Source organism: Stegastes partitus, unplaced genomic scaffold (genome assembly GCF_000690725.1).
Source record: "Stegastes partitus isolate 25-593 unplaced genomic scaffold, Stegastes_partitus-1.0.2 Scaffold1691, whole genome shotgun sequence".
Classification (NCBI taxonomy): domain Eukaryota; kingdom Metazoa; phylum Chordata; class Actinopteri; family Pomacentridae; genus Stegastes; species Stegastes partitus.
In genome coordinates, this window is record NW_007579422.1 from 127,433 (window position 1) to 147,377 (window position 19,945).

A 19,945-nucleotide genomic window follows, 5' to 3' on the forward strand; every position below is an offset into this window, starting at 1 on the left:
TGCCTTTTGCAAGTCTCCCACACTTTGGTATTGACTGTCTGGGCTATCCATAAGCTGCAAAAACTGACAGAACGAGGACAAAGCCAGCAATATGGGAGAGCAATAAAAATCAACCATGATGCCGTTTATTTCTATTCAAAGAGAAATAACCCAGCATGAAATCGAATGCAGCTTAAAGCGAGCCAGAACGATTACCAGAATAAAAGACTTTTCTGACAGGAATCAATGCAAACAGGAAGACGGAGATGGAAAAGAGACGCCTTGTCACATGTAAACACACGCAGTATTGTGAGCGTGCGTTGGTTGAGGCCGATAACGCGAGCACAATGGGCGGCTGGGGGGGGAGGTGGAAGGCTGGAGGAGCAGCAGGATGGGAGGACCTGAGCGACGTCACTGCAGCTGGACGGGGAGAGCGAATACATTAACACACACACATAAACGCTGCAGGGTGCTACTTTGCAATCTGCTCGCTGTTACTAGACGCTAAAGACTCGTAGGTCTGACTCACACGTGCAAACAAATCGTCCGCTTGTCACTTTCCCTCGTGATGGCGTTTAAATCTTTCCTCCATCCAACCCACTGGGTCCCCTGGGTGAGGCAGCATAATTAGGCGCAAGCTGTTTCTATGACTACAGCTGAGCGAGTATGTGGTCCAATAAGGAGAGTAAAGACATCAGTTTAGTAGCCCTAATTACTCAACAAAAAAAGAGGGATATTAAAACAAGGCCTCCTAAACAATGCTGCACAACAAATTAGAAAAGGATGCTGTCACAAAGCTGCTTTTCCAATCATGTTTGCAGCAATGATGTTTGAGATCTGGCTGCTCATGTGAAGGAGCAATAGGAGGATGCTTACAGGTATAAAAGTTAGGAAGGAAGCTGCACGAAATTTGAGAGTCTAATTTTTTTAAACAATCAGTGGGCGCTGATATTTATTCTGTTTTAAAAACTGTCCATTGTCAACCCAACAGTGTTCTCTTGTACATATCCCAGATGGTAGTGGGCGGCCACAGCATCCACCACAAGCTCTCCAATGATAACACCACGGGTAGCTTCCACTGACATGTAAACAGTAGGCGTGCCTCCCTTTACTACCAGTTAAGATGAGGATTAGTGGTCATGTGGTGACCTGTAGCGGACCTGTGGATCCACCAGAGTGTGATGGATCGGTTACAAATCTCAAATCAGGTGCCATCTTTCCCCCGTCCAGCGGGGTAAGCAGCATTTTTGCCGTGGAATACGCAGGCCTGGTTCAGCGTAGGGTGGGGGTTGAGTTGGCTTGGAGCCACAGTATGCCTACACTCTGACCTTGCCTAAGCAGGAAATACTGCTGAATCACACGCTCTGTGCACAAGGGATTAAACATCTGTGAAAGCACCACCCAACAAAAAAACAAAATAACAAAAAAATCTTCCCGTCAAGTGAAATACAAAGAATTCGAGGCTGACAAACAAATAGTGGCACCAACGCTGCTGCCTCCTGCGCACAGTAAGCTTCACTTACAGCATTATAAGCGCTGGCAGACAGATGGATGAGCTGAGCTGGAAGGGCTCAAAGCTCAGGTGGACTCTCTCTCTGCAAGGTCACGCTGCAGCATAACAGATCAGATTTGTTCCCCCTGTTTTGTTTTGTACCACCATCATCATCATCATCATCAGCCCTGGCAGAATGAAAAACTGCACATTTGCAAGACTGAAACCTCACAGCAAGCATCCTTTTCGCACCCTCGCCTGCTCAGGATTAAACAGCCTGTGGGCAACAAAATGGTAGCCCTGCCATAAAAACAACACACTGACCAAGCAGCAGCCTGTAACTGTATCTGCTGTGCAGGAAGTCAGCATCCAAACTGACCCTGCCTCTGCCATGGATGTCATGGGGCAATATTAATATAAACCATGGAAAAATATGTATTCCCAACACCAAACTGAGGAAGTTTGTACACTCACTCAGCCTCCTTTTAAGCCCTCATAAGCATAAGTGGGTTTTCTTGTTGGATTTCAAGTTATTTAAAGGAGAATGTGTGGTTCCTGAACGCATCATGCAGCAGTTACCAGATAAACTTCACTGGAGGGATTTATGCAGGCCTAGCCAAATAATCTGCTTGCCTTGGAGCTGTGTGCATGGAGGAAAGCATCGAGAAAACTGGTGAGATATCAGCCTGTGTGGTGGGTTTAAACCTGCCAGGAAGGGGGGGATGGGGACCGGGAGCGTAAAATGAACGTTTCTGCGGCCGCTTGCGTGATGCACCGGGGCGCACCGACATCCACTGCAGCCTAGAGAGAGAGAGGGGGAGAGAGGGGGAGAGAGAGAAAGCTACTTACTTCCCGACGAAGTTCTCCAGCACCGAGCTCTTCCCCGCACTCTGGCCGCCCACCACGGCGATCTGCGGCAGGTCCAGGCTTGCGTTTTGTCCGATGGCGGAGAAAGCATCTTGCATGCGGTTCACCAGAGGAATCAGATCCTCCATCCCCCGGTTCCCCATCTTTGCGGTGCAAGAGGAAGAAGGGCTGTCTTCCCTGTCAGAGCACGGTTTATTACTTGTTTTTGTTTTTTATCCCTATATAAATGTCCCTCTTCGTCCCTCCTCGCCACTCTGGAGGGCGTTTTTGGGTTTTTTTCGTTGGTTTTTGCGCACAAACCGGCTCACTCCTCCGTTCGCTCCCTCATTGACGGCGCCTCCTCGGTGTGTCAGATCACCTCAGCTGTAGGACTCTCTCCGCCACACTCCTCTCCAAACACCGCAGGGGGGGAGGAGGAGGAGGAGGAGGAGGATCTCTCGTATTTTTTCAGGAAGATCCCTGCAGTTCTCCACACGCACCGCTCGGGGGTGACACTGGTGCGCTTTGCCCATGTTGTGTCCAGTTTGGATTTTCCTCAGACTCTGAAAATAAATCCAGTTTTGTGAGAATTTTATCATGTGTAGTTGGAAAACTTGAACACAAATGCGTGTGGTGCACAAAGCTGTTTGTGGTGCTGAACAATGCTGCAACACAATCCCTGAACCAATGGCCTAAACATGCAAAATACATCATATACATAATAAGATAATTCTTTATTGCTCCCCACGCCAGGGGAAATTTATAATAATAATAACAATAGTAATATGTACAATATATACAAGGGTGGAAAATTAAAATGAATAAATACAGTATTAAGAATAATAATGTACTAAATTGTACAACAAAATAAATGAAATAAAATTGTAAAATAATATTAAAGAATATCCCATTAAACCATTAAAATACAGTCCTTTTCCATAATTAAAACACGTTTTCTAATGCTAATTTTGCATGAATTTATGTGTAATTTCATTTGCTTTTCAGTGTTTATTGAAGGATATTTGTATGTGCAAAAACAATAAGCTTATTAACAATATATTATAAGAAAAAAACACATTTATTCCATAATGTTGTGGTGAAAACGTTTGTAATTTTACAAAATAGCTCTCATTTAACAAATAAATCTGCGTAAAATGACAGAATCAGTGCTCCTTTTTCTATCATTTTCTGTCATATGTTTACAGTGTTAAACTTAAATTTAACAAAAAATAAATATCTGTGAAATTACCATAAATAAACAAATCATAGCATGGTAATGTTATGGTTGTTTGCGGTTACTGATTTTTTATGTTATTTTCATTAGTCATTCATTCATTAACAATCTATTTTTAGTGATTTCAGTGATCTATTTGTATATTTAAAAAACATTTTTTTTAAACTGTAAAATACAGGGAACAATCACATAAAACTTTTTTTTAACAGTGTATACATAAAATAGCATGATACATCATTTTCTAACAATATAAGTACAGTCTATTGGGTTTGTGTGCTGCATATTTTATATATTTAACCTTTATTTAACCAGGAAAGACCCATTGAGATTAAAGACCTCTTTTACAAGGGCGTCCTGTAGACTGGTGCACAATTGGCACATGCTAAACAAAACTATTATGACATGCGATGAATATCTCAAACGTCTGTGTGCAGTTACCGACCTCACCAACCTCCCCAGTGCTTATTGTTCTCTTACGTGCTGTTTGTCTGATTTCTATCTGCTATCTTGTTGTCTCTCTTCTATCCTAAACCCAACCGGTCGAGGCAGATTGCTGTTCTCCTTTGAGCCTGGTGCTACCAGAGGCCTCCTACTGTTTAAAGGGCAGTTTTTTTTTTCTGCACTGTCACCAAAGAGCTGCTCAGAGGTGATCTGTGGATTTGTTGAGTTTCTCCCTGATGATATGATATTGCAAGATGTTCACCTTAATATGTAAAGTGCCTTGAGATTACAGTTGTGTAAACAAAACTGATCTGCACTGAATTAAATATTAAACCAGTTGTTTCCAAAAAGCAATGTGTAGTCACATTCACATATGTATGAGTTTTAAACAACTTCATCAAATTTTCCCTCTAAACCGCTTACAGGTTGTCATCCCAATAAATGTTCAAGTGATTCAATATCTCATTAGAAATGAAAATGAAAGAAAAAGCCCATAATTTAATCTAAAATAGAAGAATCATCTGTGTGTGTGTGGGTGTCCCTTTATATAAAACTGCATATAAAATAGCTGAAACTAGCTCCACCTGCAGCAGCTACAGCAGTAACTAATGCTATTTGTATATTATTAATGATCTAATGCAGTCACATATAATAATATATCAGCTAAAGGGACCAAACTACTATTTTTACTTTAATACTTTAAATATATTGTATGCTAATACCCAGGTGCTTCTCCTTACTCATGTTTTTTTTGAATACTTCTTCCACCACTGCTGTTTAATATTAGCTGGCAAGTGTTAAAAGTTTAAAAATGTCGAACCACAAAGCTAAAAACTCAATTTTAGTTAAAAATATTCTCCATACATGAGCTTGAAGTGCTGTTTATTATGCAGACATCCATCACTGTCAGTCCTCCAGACGGCCGTTAGGGGGCAGCGTCCTCCGTTTTGTCCAGGTTTGGGGTTTCTGCTTTATGCAAGTTGCACCGCGGCTGTGACAGCGAATATTTACCTCTGAGCGATGATTTTAGCCGAATAATTCACCACCTTCGCCTCTTTCCTCTGTGAGAAGTCCGTCGCAGCAACTGCAGGAGGTTCAAGGTAAAATGGAGAAAGTTCCTGAGGAGGCGCGTCTGGTTTGTCTGTGGGCTAGCTGGCTAGTTGATGCTACGCTAAGCTAACTCTTCGGGTTCAGTAACAGAGCGGCGGCTAATGGAACATTAGCTTCGTTCATTTTATGGCAGGTGTAGCTATAGTTCATTTAGAAGCTCAGAATAAATACTTTGTTGTGTTTTTTGGAATAACACTCTGTCCTCTTGCAAAAACAAGTGTTTAGCATGCCGTTGTCGTCTTAGCGTTGGCCGAGTCAGAAAAATAAAGTAAAGCCAGCAAACCAAAAAGTAAATTATTGTTAGCTCCACTTGCTAACATTAGCCAGTTGTCATCATGAAATACGAGAGCGACCTGTTGTCTCAGAAGGTGCTATCTGTTATTCAGTGTGTCTGTACAGCATCGAGTTATTCTGACAGCACAGCTCGTAACCGCACAGTGTTCTTCCTCCGGTCCAGGGGTGCTATCTTTGAAGCGGTGTCAGACATTGGCACCTCACACCTGCGGGTCTGACAACTCGGTGGAACGTAACGGAGGAAAATACGGACCGTGATGTTCAATCCACACATCCATCAGCAGCAGCAGCAGCAGCAACAACAGTTTCACCAGCACCTGCGGCAGCTACAGCAACTTTTCCAGCAGCAGCCCCCGCCTCCTCCGCCGCAGCCGCCTCCGGGACACCATGTCCCCCATCACCACCAGACGCCGCGGTAAGCCCGTTAACTCCAGACCGGGGATTACGCGGGGCCCTGCAGATCACAGATGTGCAGAGCGGTGGTGGCTGAGCCAGAGGCCCAGTCACAACACCACCTGCCAAAACTACTTTTATGGTTTCAGATGTTGGATTCTGTGTGAAACAGTGTTAAATATGTATTATAAGGTGAGCTAGTGCCATGGTCTGTTATCCATCCTGCCCTGAGGTAGTGTTTACAATCTGCCTGTTATATAAAACACTGTTGAAAGATTTCTGGCTTCAGACCAAAAACATAATCACATCACCTTTGTTCAGGCCTCCTGGCACTCACAACCAATGCAAACAAAGTCACAGCCTAATTAATCACCAGTAGTTAAAGAAAAGGTGCCATGATGGTTTGTGTCAAATTAGCTGTTCGCATTTCTTTTTTTTAAAATCCTCATTAAACCTCAGGAAGCATGTCCTTATCTTTTTCATTGTCCTTTTACTGAGGATAAACAAATATTGCAGCCAATTTACTTTTATTACAACAGCATCCCATGCTGTGCCTCCTTTTTTCCATGCTATTATTTTCATGCAGGTGTTTGTTCTTTTAGTCATTTTTATTTAGGATTACCTGGATGACTGAGACTCTCCACAGACATTTGGACATATTTACCTTTACCATCTAGGAAATCAACCTTTTGTTATATACAACCTCATTATTATATTATCATCATGAAATTAAACATCTTAGGAATAATTTGCATTGGCTCACATTTGTGAAACATATCCATGACTGTTACAAATGTCTTTTTTGCAGTGTTTATTGACTAATGGCGCTTTGTAATTATGTGCTATAAATGATCTAAAATTTCTATGTATTGATGTGGAAGGAAGGTAGCTTCTGAGCTGCACAGTCAGCTAGTTCAGAATACAAGCTTGAAGAAAAGAAAGAATATATAAATAATAAATAGAATTGTGAAATAAATGTATAAGNAGGGTTTTGGTGACAGGGGCTCCGGCCCTTCCTTCTTTATGTAAATTGAAGTGTGCCATCGCCGGTCACCAATTGGGCCAGAGCAGGTGGGCGGAGACGAGCCAACCTCTCCGGATCCAACAGGACATTCCAGCTAGTGATGGCAGCCTATTTAATTTGCAGCAGCCCAGTTGTCTATGAGGGTGTACTCAGCGCACCAGTGCCTTGTTTTCTTGCGAGAAGTTTATCATATGTGAAGTTAAACATGTTTAAGGCACTTAGTAAAGAACATGTCTTTAAACAGGGCTAGTTGTGTTGATTAATATTCTTTATTCGCTTTTAGAAAGGTGTTTTTCTGTGAACTTTGACTTTGAACACTTTGTTATTCTGTTGAAACTGGCTTTACTTTGTTCTTTTGTTTTATCAGCTTTGAGCTATTTCCGTAAGATCTTTTGTCTTAATTGTTTGTTGAGTTAACCGAGCACCTTTACACCCTGTTTTTCTTCGGTTTGCGGTTTTGTTGGTTTTGTTAAATTCTGTTAATAATTAATTGTTGCTTTTAAACTAATTACATCTGGTTTTGTTGCTTCCCTTTTCCCTTCAACAAGCTGGGTTGTAACATTTTTGAAAATACAAAATGTCTTTTAAAACCTGCTGGTGGGATTTGAAATTCAGAGGTTTAAATATGTGAACCCCTCAACATTCATCTTAACAACATCCATTTTTGTTTGAAACGTGCTAAACAAAGTATTGAACAGTTCCCATTTCCGTATAAGACTCATGTGTCAAGCTGCGACATAAACTAGCAGAGTGATGAAGCGATGACCCATCTTTCAGAATAATTTTTTTTAGGTTCATTATATTGTATTTTGTGGCTGACAAGAACCTCTACAGGGATGTCACGAGTGCTACCTGTGGGGCAGTTCATCAGCTGCAGAACCAAAGGACGACGGGTCACAATGCCGGAGCCACGGGGAAGGAAATCCCTGCAACACACGGACAACAAGAGACGACGATTAGTAAAAATGAACAAGAATGCAAAGTAACTAGAATAAATCACACAAAATTTAAACTCAAATAAACCCACAGAAAAAACTAAAGCACTACATGATTAATAACGTGTGTCATCAAAGAGCAAAAACACAAAAGAACATGAGTCAGTGCTAATGAATCGGCATCCTGACGCCTTGTGAAGATTTCATTGTTGTTCCCTCCAGAACGCTGCGTGTGCGTGTGTGTGTGTGTTGCAGTACTGAACAACAACAAATCCTCACACACCAGCTGTGCTCCCATCGGGCCATTTTGCTGTTTTCTGCATGAATCAACTTGGAGAGTTCATCCAGTACAGTAGGAAGACAGCTGAACATTTTTCACTGTAATAAGGGCCGTGACCGACAAATACCTTCACTGTCAGTTAATCTTTATTAATTATTGATTGATTCATCTATAAAATATCAGACACTAGTGTACTTTACGTTGAAATAACATAATTTTTTTTAGCATAACTGGACGTTGTGCTCAAAATGATGGTTTGTTTGCTGTACAATAATGTATTATACATACAGATGATCTTTAATGTTTCTTGAGATGTCAGACTTCTACTGACACTAATGATTGTTTTCATTTTCAGTTATTCTGTCAAATATTTTCTCAATTAAGTGATTCATTGTTTGATCGATAAAACATGACAATACAATAAAAAGAGACCATCATAAAATCATAGATGACATAAAATATGCTGCTTTAAAGTCCAAATCCTAATGGGGAGCAGCAAAGTCTCATATTAAAAAACCTGAATCTGTCAAATTTTAACATTTTTGGCTCTAAAAAATACAATTAAATACCATATATTGCGTTTATCTCCAGCGGGTTAGACTACTGTGACGTCCTGCTCACTGGCCTCTCTAAACGAGCTGTAAGACGGCTGCAGTTTATCCAGAACGCTGCTGCTTGAGTCCTGACTGGAACCAGGAAGTACGACCACGTTAGTCCAGTGCTCAAGTCTCTGCACTGGCTTCCTGTCGCTCAGAGAATTGACTTTAAAACAGCTTTGATTGTGTACAAGGCTCTTCATGGTCCAGCACCAAAGTACATCTCTGACATGTTAGTGCTGTATGAACCATGTCGAGCTCTGAGAACCTCAGGGAGGGTCTCCTGCTGGTGCCCAGAGTCAGGACCAAACACAGTGAGGCTGCGTTCCAGTTTCAAGCAGCTAAAACGTGGAACTGGATTTCAGAAGATGTGAGACAGGCCTCAACTCTGACAGTGTTCGAACAGTTCTATTGAGTTGTACATGTGTCAGCTGAAAGTTTTTATCTGTACTCTTCAAATTAATGATTATATTTATGTTTTTATGGATGGATTTTATCTGCCTCTTTGCTTTTAATGTAATTTATTGATAAATGTGTTTATGTTCTGTGGACTGATTTTATCTGTGTTCTTATACTTTTGTGTGAAGCTCTTTGAATTACCTCGGGTACAAATTGTGCTATACAAATAAACCTGCCTTTCCTTGCCGTTATTTAGCTAACAAAATAGTTGCTGATCAATATTGTGACTTATCTATTAACTGCCTAATTGTTGCAGCTCAACATTACACATTTAGACACTGATTGTGCCTGTATAGCAGTAAGTGACAAGTCATCTAACTTTACAAATTTGATTAGAAGTAAATTATCTAATAAAACAGACAAATTTACCCTCTTTGGGATGTTTCTCATTTAAAAAGACTCTAATAGATCCTTAAGCAGCAGCAGAAAGATGAAAAAATCCCCCAACATTACTGTACAACAGCTTCACAGAGCCACAGAAGTGCTGAAAATGACTACATTTGGCAAATAAATAAGGTAATTCTCTTGAGTGCTTTTCTGTTTTGCGTTGTTATATTTTCCCTCCATCTGCTGTCATATTCTATCAGGAAGTTATCTGCGCGTGTCTGTGCAAATTAGCATGTTTTGCATCCCAAATAACTGTTGTTGGGGTGCGACTGAAGTGTTAAGTGTGTGCTTGTGACAGCATCCCAGCATGTGTTCATGTGTTCACATACAGCTGGCTGCCTACCAGCGTCTTTTCATGCATTCTTATGCACAACGCACTGTTTTCTTTGCAGCAGCGTCAACCGGCCACTGGCACTGTGAGCTCCTCGACCCGCTGACGTGACAGTTGTCATTCAGCGATGCGTGATGAACAATAACAAGGGACTGTTAAAGACGCATGTACTCGAGTTTTCTACTGAACAACTTGAATGTATCCCGATGACAGCCACGCAGCGAGGCGTTCAGTTGAAGAACAACACGTTTCCATAAATGTTTTGTTTTCAGCAATAAACACTTCATCGACAGGCTGCTTCAAATGTAGTAAAATCAGCCAAAGATAAAATATTCAGTATCTGACGGGGGGAGAACTCCACATTAATCAGCTGAACGACATGAATAAGAAATAGACGAGGCCTCTGTTTGAACCTGAAGCAAAGCCTGAGGCGGTTTGGATCCGTGAGTCATGAGCTGAGAGTTAATCAGAGCTCAGCTGCGTTTGCTCAAAACTCTGACCTGACAGGCAGAGAGCACATTCAGCAATTAGACATTCAGAGTGGTGGGCATGCTCAGCTGTCACAGTTTAGCTGCACTGTGGACTAAGTGTATTTGTTAAATCTTCTTATGTACATTTTGCTCCTGATTTAACAGAATATTCAGACATTTGGGGAAAAAATGTCCTTGTCTTTGTCTTTTTCTGAATATTGATTTATTTCTGTGATAAAACTGCCTGATTTTGTCAAAAGGTAACAAAATCTGTGAACCAACGTTTTTAAAGTTCACTAATAAACATGTTGTCTCATTTGTTCATGTGTTTATTAAAAAACTGAACAAAAGTGACAATTGTTTTGGACGATTTTTTGCTTTCTGTTGGTTTCTGCAAACTAGTGCTGCACATAGAACAGCAGAGTACCTTTATATTACTGTGATAACAACCAGAAAGTAAATAAGCATTCTTTTAATTTTATCAGGGGAATCGAGCACTTAACTTATCTCCTTATCTGTTGCTTCTAGGAGCTCTCTGCCACAAACACTGCAGGTTCACATCAAGTAGATTTCCCATAAACTCTAAATAGGAATGTCAGAAGGACTTTATAAAAAAAAAACTTCCTGTTTTTTTATACTTATACTCACTAACAATACCTGAAACTTTAAATATAATCAAGATGGAAGCTTCTAGCATGTATTTTATACGACATCTGCATCTGTGTTGTGTTCTGAATCTAGACTACCATCACTGTCAGCAGAATTAGGCAAAAAAGAAAAGCTATTCAATCAATCAAAAATACCAAATTGATTATAGATCCTCTCTACTTACTGATTAAATTCCGAAAAACTAATCTTTGTGCATCAAAACGGCATATTTCAAAGGGTTTTTTAACAAAAAGAATCTCTTCCTGCCTTAAAATGCCTTAGATGTGACTCTAAACTCTAAGCCTCCCTTAAAATGTGCAGACCTATAAAGTCCCTGCTTCTTTCTCTGCAGCTCAGCACACCAGCTCACCTTCAAATCTGCTCAAACACCGCCACACAATAACTTATATTACTGGAGCAATTCAGCCATACATGTCCAAACGAGAAACTAAATCTTAAAAGAAATATTGGTACAGAAAGCTCCAGACTGGAAGCTCACAGGTCTGGTTCCTTTGTTGTAGTCTGATTCTGTGTTTCTGAGACTCCCATCAGCACGCTGCAGATTCATGATGATGCTACAAGATGCTCATCCGTGGTTTTCACTGCTTATTTCACTTACGATGTGTCTTGTAACATGTATGACAAAAAAACACCACATGGGCATATTAACAAGGTAGAAAACTTGATTTCCACTGGAGATGGTCTTTGAGGTGCTACAGGATTATTACCTCCATTAATTCTCTCTGAAAGACTGAAGCAGGTGTGGTAATCTCATAAAACTGCCGGTTCTGCAAATCAGCCTTTCTTAATCCTTGTCCAACCTGCAGTATGTCACTGAATGCATGAGGGAGAAGATCAACAAGCTTGTGATTGTCCAGAAAGACTGTTTATTAGCAACAGCTGCTGCTCTTGGTGCAGCTTGATGGGGAGTGTTTGTTGTTATTCTGCTGCTTCGTTCAATAAAGCCTCTCTCTCTCTCTCTCTCTCTCTTGCCTTTTATCTGTGTCTATCCTCTGGTCTACCTGCCTGCCAGTGTAGAGTTTGCATACATGTGTCCGTCTGTCCCATTTGGAAGCCTTCTACAGAGGACAGATGGTCCTAACTGCAGGTCTTCTTCTCACTCCTCCTCCTCCTCAAACTGCCACCACAAAGACCCACCAAATGACGGCGAGGAGCCACAGACGGAATCAATTTTTACACACATTTCCCGGGTATTGCCGCATTACCAAGAAGATCCATAAGCCTGTCATGTTCGACGGCGGCGAGGAAGCTGTGACAGCAGCATCGCTCTCTGCTCGACAGGCTCACCTTCCCCTCACCCTCCTCTGTCATGTATCCCACGGCGATGAAAATTCTCATCCCACAGAATCCCCAAACCGTGGGAGGAGAGGGCTAAAACTTTAAACAATGAAATGGAGCAAATGAGGACGGCCGGAGATATTTCTGCAACGCTGACAGTCACGCCAACAGAGATTTTAAGGTTACATCAAGATACCTTCTGCAAGCACTTACCTATGAGTGCACTCAGCAGCCTATGTCTAAAAGCACTTCCAGTCCCAACAACATTTACTCACTTTACTGTTTGATAGCATTTAGTAAAATCTGCAGCTCAAGGGGCTGAAGGATCGGTCTGTCTAACCATCCGGGGTAAAGCTGGGAAGTATGATGATATAAATTTATATAAAATTACATGTGTGCGGTGATGCTGAAGGCACTGATGGAGGTCACGAGGTCAGGACGGGTCACTTAGAGCATATGGAGTCACAGCGTTTGATTTTTAGACCCAAGAAAAGCCCCTCTCAGACAAAACAGATTCAACTTGGAGGCTGATTCATTCATTCCCCGTCCTTGTCTGTGCCGCACACACACCTACACACACACACATGTAGTGAGCGCCCGCTGCTGTGTAGTAGTGACTCACTGCTTCTTTGTCATAAACTCTACACATTCAGCTCAGCAGCGTGCAAATTATATACGCCAGGATGAGAGCACAAACAACCCAGATGGCCTGTTCACTCATGTAGATTTAACAGTTTCAACAACCCCACTTGTAAAAAATATTTACACTTTTGAGTGTTTTTTAAATGTTAGTTCAAATTAATGCATTGCATCAGGCGATTTCCCTGCAATACTCGAGCAACTAGGCTTGTCCAGATGGAGCGGCGTTTTCCGAGTTATTCTTTTTTCTCATCTCGCTTTTTTGTTGTTGAGCCTTGCATGTGTTTAACTTTCACTCGTTAGATAGTTTCTAGAGGACACGGTAATAATTCTAATAACTCAAACTTCAACATGCCGTTCTGTCGGTCTCAGCAAGTGCGTCACCTCACTTCCGACTCCCGGACACAGTCAGACACTGAGCCTCATCTAATCCTGCTCTAATGCGTTGCAGCATTACGAGCCCTGACAGTCGTGAACCAGCACGACCAGGCAATTTTCCTTGCCAGCAGAGTTTGGAAGGAGGAGTGTGTTGATAAAGAGTTCACACACACACACATATATACAAACACATGCACACGTGTTGCTGTAAACCGCAGCGCAAGATGCAGCCAATGAAACGGCTGATTGCTGGTTGGTGAGCATCGAGATTAGACCAGAACCAATGGCGGAACGCATTGCAGGCAGGCTGCAGCCCAAACTGAGATTAGTGGTAATCCTCTGTAGCAGTATCAGAACAAATGATGTCCTCTCTCTCTCTCTCCCTCCGTCTCTCACAGGCTGCTCTCTCACTCCTACTGTGTTCATTCTCTCCTCTGTTTTTATAGCATATCTCACCCTTTAAACCTGGTTTTTATTACTGCAACAAGAGCAGGAACACTTTGTTTTACAGGCCCCATAAAACGCTAATGATTTCCTGAGAAGTACATAATTTGGTACTAATTAGAGCCGTTATAATTCTATTAAATGGTTTATAATTAATGCATCATTTAAGTCATTTACATGGAAAAATGCCACCTACGTCAATGTGAAAATTTGATTTGAAAAAACAAGCAAGTCTCTTTCCTTGTGACGTTTTATAGAACAAATATTCAATCGATTCATTTTTGAAGAATCAACAACACAAATAATACTCAGCTGCAGTCTAATCATAGAAAAACTGCTTCAGAAAGTACTGAGCTGTTTATTTATTTGTTCACTGAATCAGTTTTTTAAAGACACTGATGCTAAATGCCAAAGAAACAAAGAATTACTGATCTACAGATTGATAGAAACTGTCAGAGATCCATTCAAACTAACATTATTGGTTGTGATAATTAGAAATGAGCAGGTGCAGCTGGCCTAAAAACGCTCCCTTAAGTATGCACACAGCTGACACTGTCTTCATTTTAAACTAAATATGAGTTTATTAGGAAACTATGGGAGCTCTGATATAAAGCGCGACCACAAAGTCACACTGCAGAGTTGCCTCGTGAGAAACAAAATTCTCACAGACCTAGTTTTACTTGTCAAGTCTGAGACAATGCAAGTAAAACATTCAGCTGCCAGAAAACTAAAAGAATCATCAGGAGAGAAACTACGCAGCATATGGGCGAGTGATTCTTCTCTAATCATTCTGTACAAGCGAAGGGCCATCTTTCCCTGCGTTTCTGTCTCACTGCCTCCTCCTCAGGCCTTTATCTGAGCAGAATAAAGGCAATAATGGAGCTACAGTATCTTGTCCTGCTGCTACTCGTCAGAACACCTCCAGCCCTCTCCGTGTTATGTAATACTCGAAACCAGCCATATATCATAAGCTTAATCTCAGTGTGGGGGTTGGAATAGTGATGGCGTCAGGGAGGGAGAAAGAAAAAACCCTTGGTGTTGCAGTTTTATCCGTCTGCTAGCACCAGCAGCCTTCACTTGATAGCAAAAGTCGGCTACAGCGCAGCAACAAATTCCTCCTGAGATCGAGTGCATCCCGGGACAACAGTGTTTTCTCATTTCGGTATTTGTTCGCCACTATCAGCGATTAATCTGACGCTTTATCCTATAAAATAATTCTTAGAAAGAGCATGTTTGTGTAGGTGACTCTCCAAATCGTTGTAATTCAACCCTCAAATGCTTTTGTTGCAAAAAACGCATGAATACAAATACTGAAGTGCAATTACTGCTGTTGATTCTATAATCCGCCACGCCGACGGTGAACTGAGGTGCAGTTTAATCTTCTATAATGATATGAAGAGCAGTCCTCGTTGACATTCAGTATCTGTTGTGTTTTAATAGAACCGGTTGCGGTGCTGATTTAGCTGTCAGCTGTTTTTGAGAGAGCTGTCCGTGGTGCTGAAAGTAGTTTCTGAACCGAAACTTGCACTTGAGCTTTCGTGAACATCCTCCAAACTAGCTGAGCTTTTAAAGCAACACCGTGAAGCACGACAGAATCGACACTTTGACTCTGAGCCTGAATCAGTGACAAGACATCTCTGTCAGCTCCTCTAGAAATCCAATTCTGCAGAAACAGCTCACAGTTGCAGATAAATAGTTTTAATGTAAAATAAATCTGCATCATGAAAGAACTTCCCAAATGCTGCTGAGGCACATTTGACTTTCTGATGGCTCTTTTTCTTGCAAAATTTAATCATGTTTTCCTCTTTAATGTGACTCTGGATAAATAAATCGTCACCTTCTTAGATAAACTGTTAGCCTGTGCATTTAATAATTCTGAATTCAGCCTCGCGTCCACAATGACTGTGCACTAGCAGGTTTAGCCCAGCTGGCACTGCATGTGTTTGGCTCCTTCCTTTGTCTGTGATAATTGGACTCATGGGAGTCTAAAATACTGACTGGGTGACAGCCACAAATGGGAAACAACGGTTGGGTTTGAATTTGTATGCATGAAATGTCTTTTTTGCTGCCAAACGCAGGCTGGCAAATGAGACGTGACCTGAGGATGCTGGGCTGACAGGAAGCGACGCTCGACATGTATGCGCGGGTGTAGCACACGACAAATAAGGAATCTACATATAATCTGACAACTCACTTATTGCCACTGAAGTCAATCATTAAAATAAATAATAAATAAAAGCCGTTCAGTAGTTTCAGCTGCTGAATTGAAAAAATATGTTGCTACTTTCTCTGGTTTATCTCTCCATGGAACTGAGGTGGCATTTATTTCTTTTTTATGAGATTTTATGGATTAAACAATCAATTAATTCACAAAATAATCAACCTGTTAAACAATAATGAAAACAGAAAGCAGAAAATAGAGCAGCGCCATAAATGCAGTGAAATAAATCTTTGTTTTGTACAAGAAAAAAATCCAAAATATCAACAAATGATGCTATTCTGTAACACAGTGTCATTATTATTTATTATTATCCGATATGATCACATGCGACAGCCTGTAACTTTAGTTAAAGCTTTCTCGCCTTTGCTTTGGAGTTTTATATTTTACTACGCCAGAGTCTGAGTAGAATTCAGATAAAGGGACACAACAGGCTGAGAAGCAGGAGGTTAAGCTGCACTGACAAATGCTAAAGTGAGCAGAGTAAACACAAAAGACAGCAGCAAGAAAGACACATTATGAAGGCAGGATTTTTTTTTAAAAACAGCAAAGGACAGACGATAAAGGGGAAGAGACAGGTTCGATTAGTATCCTCAGATGTTGTCTCACGCCATCAGCAAGACGCATCTCGACAGCTTTTGGCTGCCCTTGTCCCTGAGTCACACTAGACATGCAACAGAGAATCTAATCCACCTGAGAGGAAAAGTGTGTCTTAAACGAATGTAAACAAAGCTCCTAGCAGCCAGGTTTTGGGGATTTTTTTCTACTTTTTGCTCAAATTTGTCTCCTTTTCAAGCAGTTTTTGAGCCACCTGTGCTGTAGACAAACAAGCTTTAACCGCTTAAGATCTGAGCTCTTGTTTGATGTGCATTTTTTTTTAAGGATTAAGAGGGGCACCGCTATAGCTCACCTAGTTGCGTCCCATGTAAAGGGGCCATAGTCCATAGTCATAGTCCTTCCCCCTATTCTTCTCCCCCACTTTCCTGTCTCTCTCTCTCTCTATCCTATCTAATAAAGCCCAAAAAAAGCCCCCCAAAAATTAAAAATAAAAATATATAGAAATAAAATAAAAAATAACAAAAAATATATAAAAATATTATTTTAAATATAAAAAACATCTTTAAATTAAATTAAAATTAAATATAAATAATAAACAATAAAATCAATAATAAAATGACAATCATATTTTATTATTATTAAAATAATAATAACAATGTATTAATGTTATTATTATTATCATTATTATTATTACGTTAAAAAATTCACTACTGTGGTAATATAATCCAAAATGTGATCTCCACACATGTTGATGCCAGGTCTTAAGAGGTTAAAACACCTAATACACCTGAAATAACTGCGTTCTGCCTTTTGCAAGTCTCCCACACTTTGGTATTGACTGTCTGGGCTATCCATAAGCTGCAAAAACTGACAGAACGAGGACAAAGCCAGCAATATGGGAGAGCAATAAAAATCAACCATGATGCAGTTTATTCCTATTGAAAGAGAAATAACCCAGCATGAAATCGAATGCAGCTTAAAGCGAGCCAGAACGATTACCAGAATAAAAGACTTTTCTGACAGGAATCAATGCAAACAGGAAGACGGAGATGGAAAAGAGACGCCTTGTCACATGTAAACACACGCAGTATTGTGAGCGTGCGTTGGTTGAGGCCGATAACGCGAGCACAATGGGCGGCTGGGGGGGGAGGTGGAAGGCTGGAGGAGCAGCAGGATGGGAGGACCTGAGCGACGTCACTGCAGCTGGACGGGGAGAGCGAATACATTAACACACACACATAAACGCTGCAGGGTGCTACTTTGCAATCTGCTCGCTGTTACTAGACGCTAAAGACTCGTAGGTCTGACTCACACGTGCAAACAAATCGTCCGCTTGTCACTTTCCCTCGTGATGGCGTTTAAATCTTTCCTCCATCCAACCCACTGGGTCCCCTGGGTGAGGCAGCATAATTAGGCGCAAGCTGTTTCTATGACTACAGCTGAGCGAGTATGTGGTCCAATAAGGAGAGTAAAGACATCAGTTTAGTAGCCCTAATTACTCAACAAAAAAAGAGGGATATTAAAACAAGGCCTCCTAAACAGAGCTGCACAACAGATTAGAAAAGGATGCTGTCACAAAGCTGCTTTTCCAATCATGTTTGCAGCAATGACATTTGAGATCCGGCTGCTCATGTGGAGGAGCAATAGGAGAATGTTTACAGGTATAAAAGTTAGGAAGGAAGCTGCACGAAATTTGAGAGTCTAATTTTTTTAAACAATCAGTGGGCGCTGATATTTATTCTGTTTTAAAAACTGTCCATTGTCAGTGTTCTCTTGTACATATCCCAGATGGTAGTGGGCGGCCACAGCATCCACCACAAGCTCTCCAATGATAACACCACGGGTAGCTTCCACTGACATGTAAACAGTAGGCGTGCCTCCCTTTACTACCAGTTAAGATGAGGATTAGTGGTCATGTGGTGACCTGTAGCGGACCTGTAGATCCACCAGAGTGTGATGGATCGGTTACAAATCTCAAATCAGGTGCCATCTTTCCCCCGTCCAGCGGGGTAAGCAGCATTTTGTCATGGAATACGCAGGCCTGGTTCAGCGTAGGGTGGGGGTTGAGTTGGCTTGGAGCCACAGTATGCCTACACTCTGACCTTGCCTAAGCAGGAAATACTGCTGAATCACACGCTCTGTGCACAAGGGATTAAACATCTGTGAAAGCACCACCCAACAAAAAAACAAAATAACAAAAAAATCTTCCCGTCAAGTGAAATACAAAGAATTCGAGGCTGACAAACAAATAGTGGCACCAACGCTGCTGCCTCCTGCGCACAGTAAGCTTCACTTACAGCATTATAAGCGCTGGCAGACAGATGGATGAGCTGAGCTGGAAGGGCTCAAAGCTCAGGTGGACTCTCTCTCTGCAAGGTCACGCTGCAGCATAACAGATCAGATTTGTTCCCCCTGTTTTGTTTTGTACCACCATCATCATCATCATCATCAGCCCTGGCAGAATGAAAAACTGCACATTTGCAAGACTGAAACCTCACAGCAAGCATCCTTTTCGCACCCTCGCCTGCTCAGGATTAAACAGCCTGTGGGCAACAAAATGGTAGCCCTGCCATAAAAACAACACACTGACCAAGCAGCAGCCTGTAACTGTATCTGCTGTGCAGGAAGTCAGCATCCAAACTGACCCTGCCTCTGCCATGGATGTCATGGGGCAATATTAATATAAACCATGGAAAAATATGTATTCCCAACACCAAACTGAGGAAGTTTGTACACTCACTCAGCCTCCTTTTTAGCCCTCATAAGCATAAGTGGGTTTTCTTGTTGGATTTCAAGTTATTTAAATGAGAATGTGTGGTTCCTGAACGCATCATGCAGCAGTTACCAGATAAACTTCACTGGAGGGATTTATGCAGGCCTAGCCAAATAATCTGCTTGCCTTGGAGCTGTGTGCATGGAGGAAAGCATCGAGAAAACTGGTGAGATATCAGCCTGTGTGGTGGGTTTAAACCTGCCAGGAAGGGGGGGATGGGGACCGGGAGCGTAAAATGAACGTTTCTGCGGCCGCTTGCGTGATGCACCGGGGCGCACCGACATCCACTGCAGCCTAGAGAGAGAGAGGGGGAGAGAGGGGGAGAGAGAGAAAGCTACTTACTTCCCGACGAAGTTCTCCAGCACCGAGCTCTTCCCCGCACTCTGGCCGCCCACCACGGCGATCTGCGGCAGGTCCAGGCTTGCGTTTTGTCCGATGGCGGAGAAAGCATCTTGCATGCGGTTCACCAGAGGAATCAGATCCTCCATCCCCCGGTTCCCCATCTTTGCGGTGCAAGAGGAAGAAGGGCTGTCTTCCCTGTCAGAGCACGGTTTATTACTTGTTTTTGTTTTTTATCCCTATATAAATGTCCCTCTTCGTCCCTCCTCGCCACTCTGGAGGGCGTTTTTGGGTTTTTTTCGTTGGTTTTTGCGCACAAACCGGCTCACTCCTCCGTTCGCTCCCTCATTGACGGCGCCTCCTCGGTGTGTCAGATCA

General features: G+C 41.8%; 1 protein-coding gene across 3 annotated transcripts in view; it reads right to left on the bottom strand.

Annotated features, from left to right (window-relative positions):
• Positions 1–19,731, bottom strand: part of dnm1a (dynamin 1a) — a 74,049-nt gene extending 54,318 nt beyond the window's left edge. For all 3 annotated transcript variants that reach the window (XM_008301618.1, XM_008301617.1, XM_008301619.1), the window contains exons 1-2: positions 19,571–19,731; positions 7,666–7,739 (exon numbers count right to left, since the gene is read on the bottom strand). In XM_008301618.1, the coding sequence (XP_008299840.1) occupies positions 7,666–7,739; positions 19,571–19,731 (235 nt within the window). The remainder of the gene's footprint in view (positions 1–7,665; positions 7,740–19,570) is intronic.
• Between the last annotated feature and the right edge of the window lie 214 nt (positions 19,732–19,945).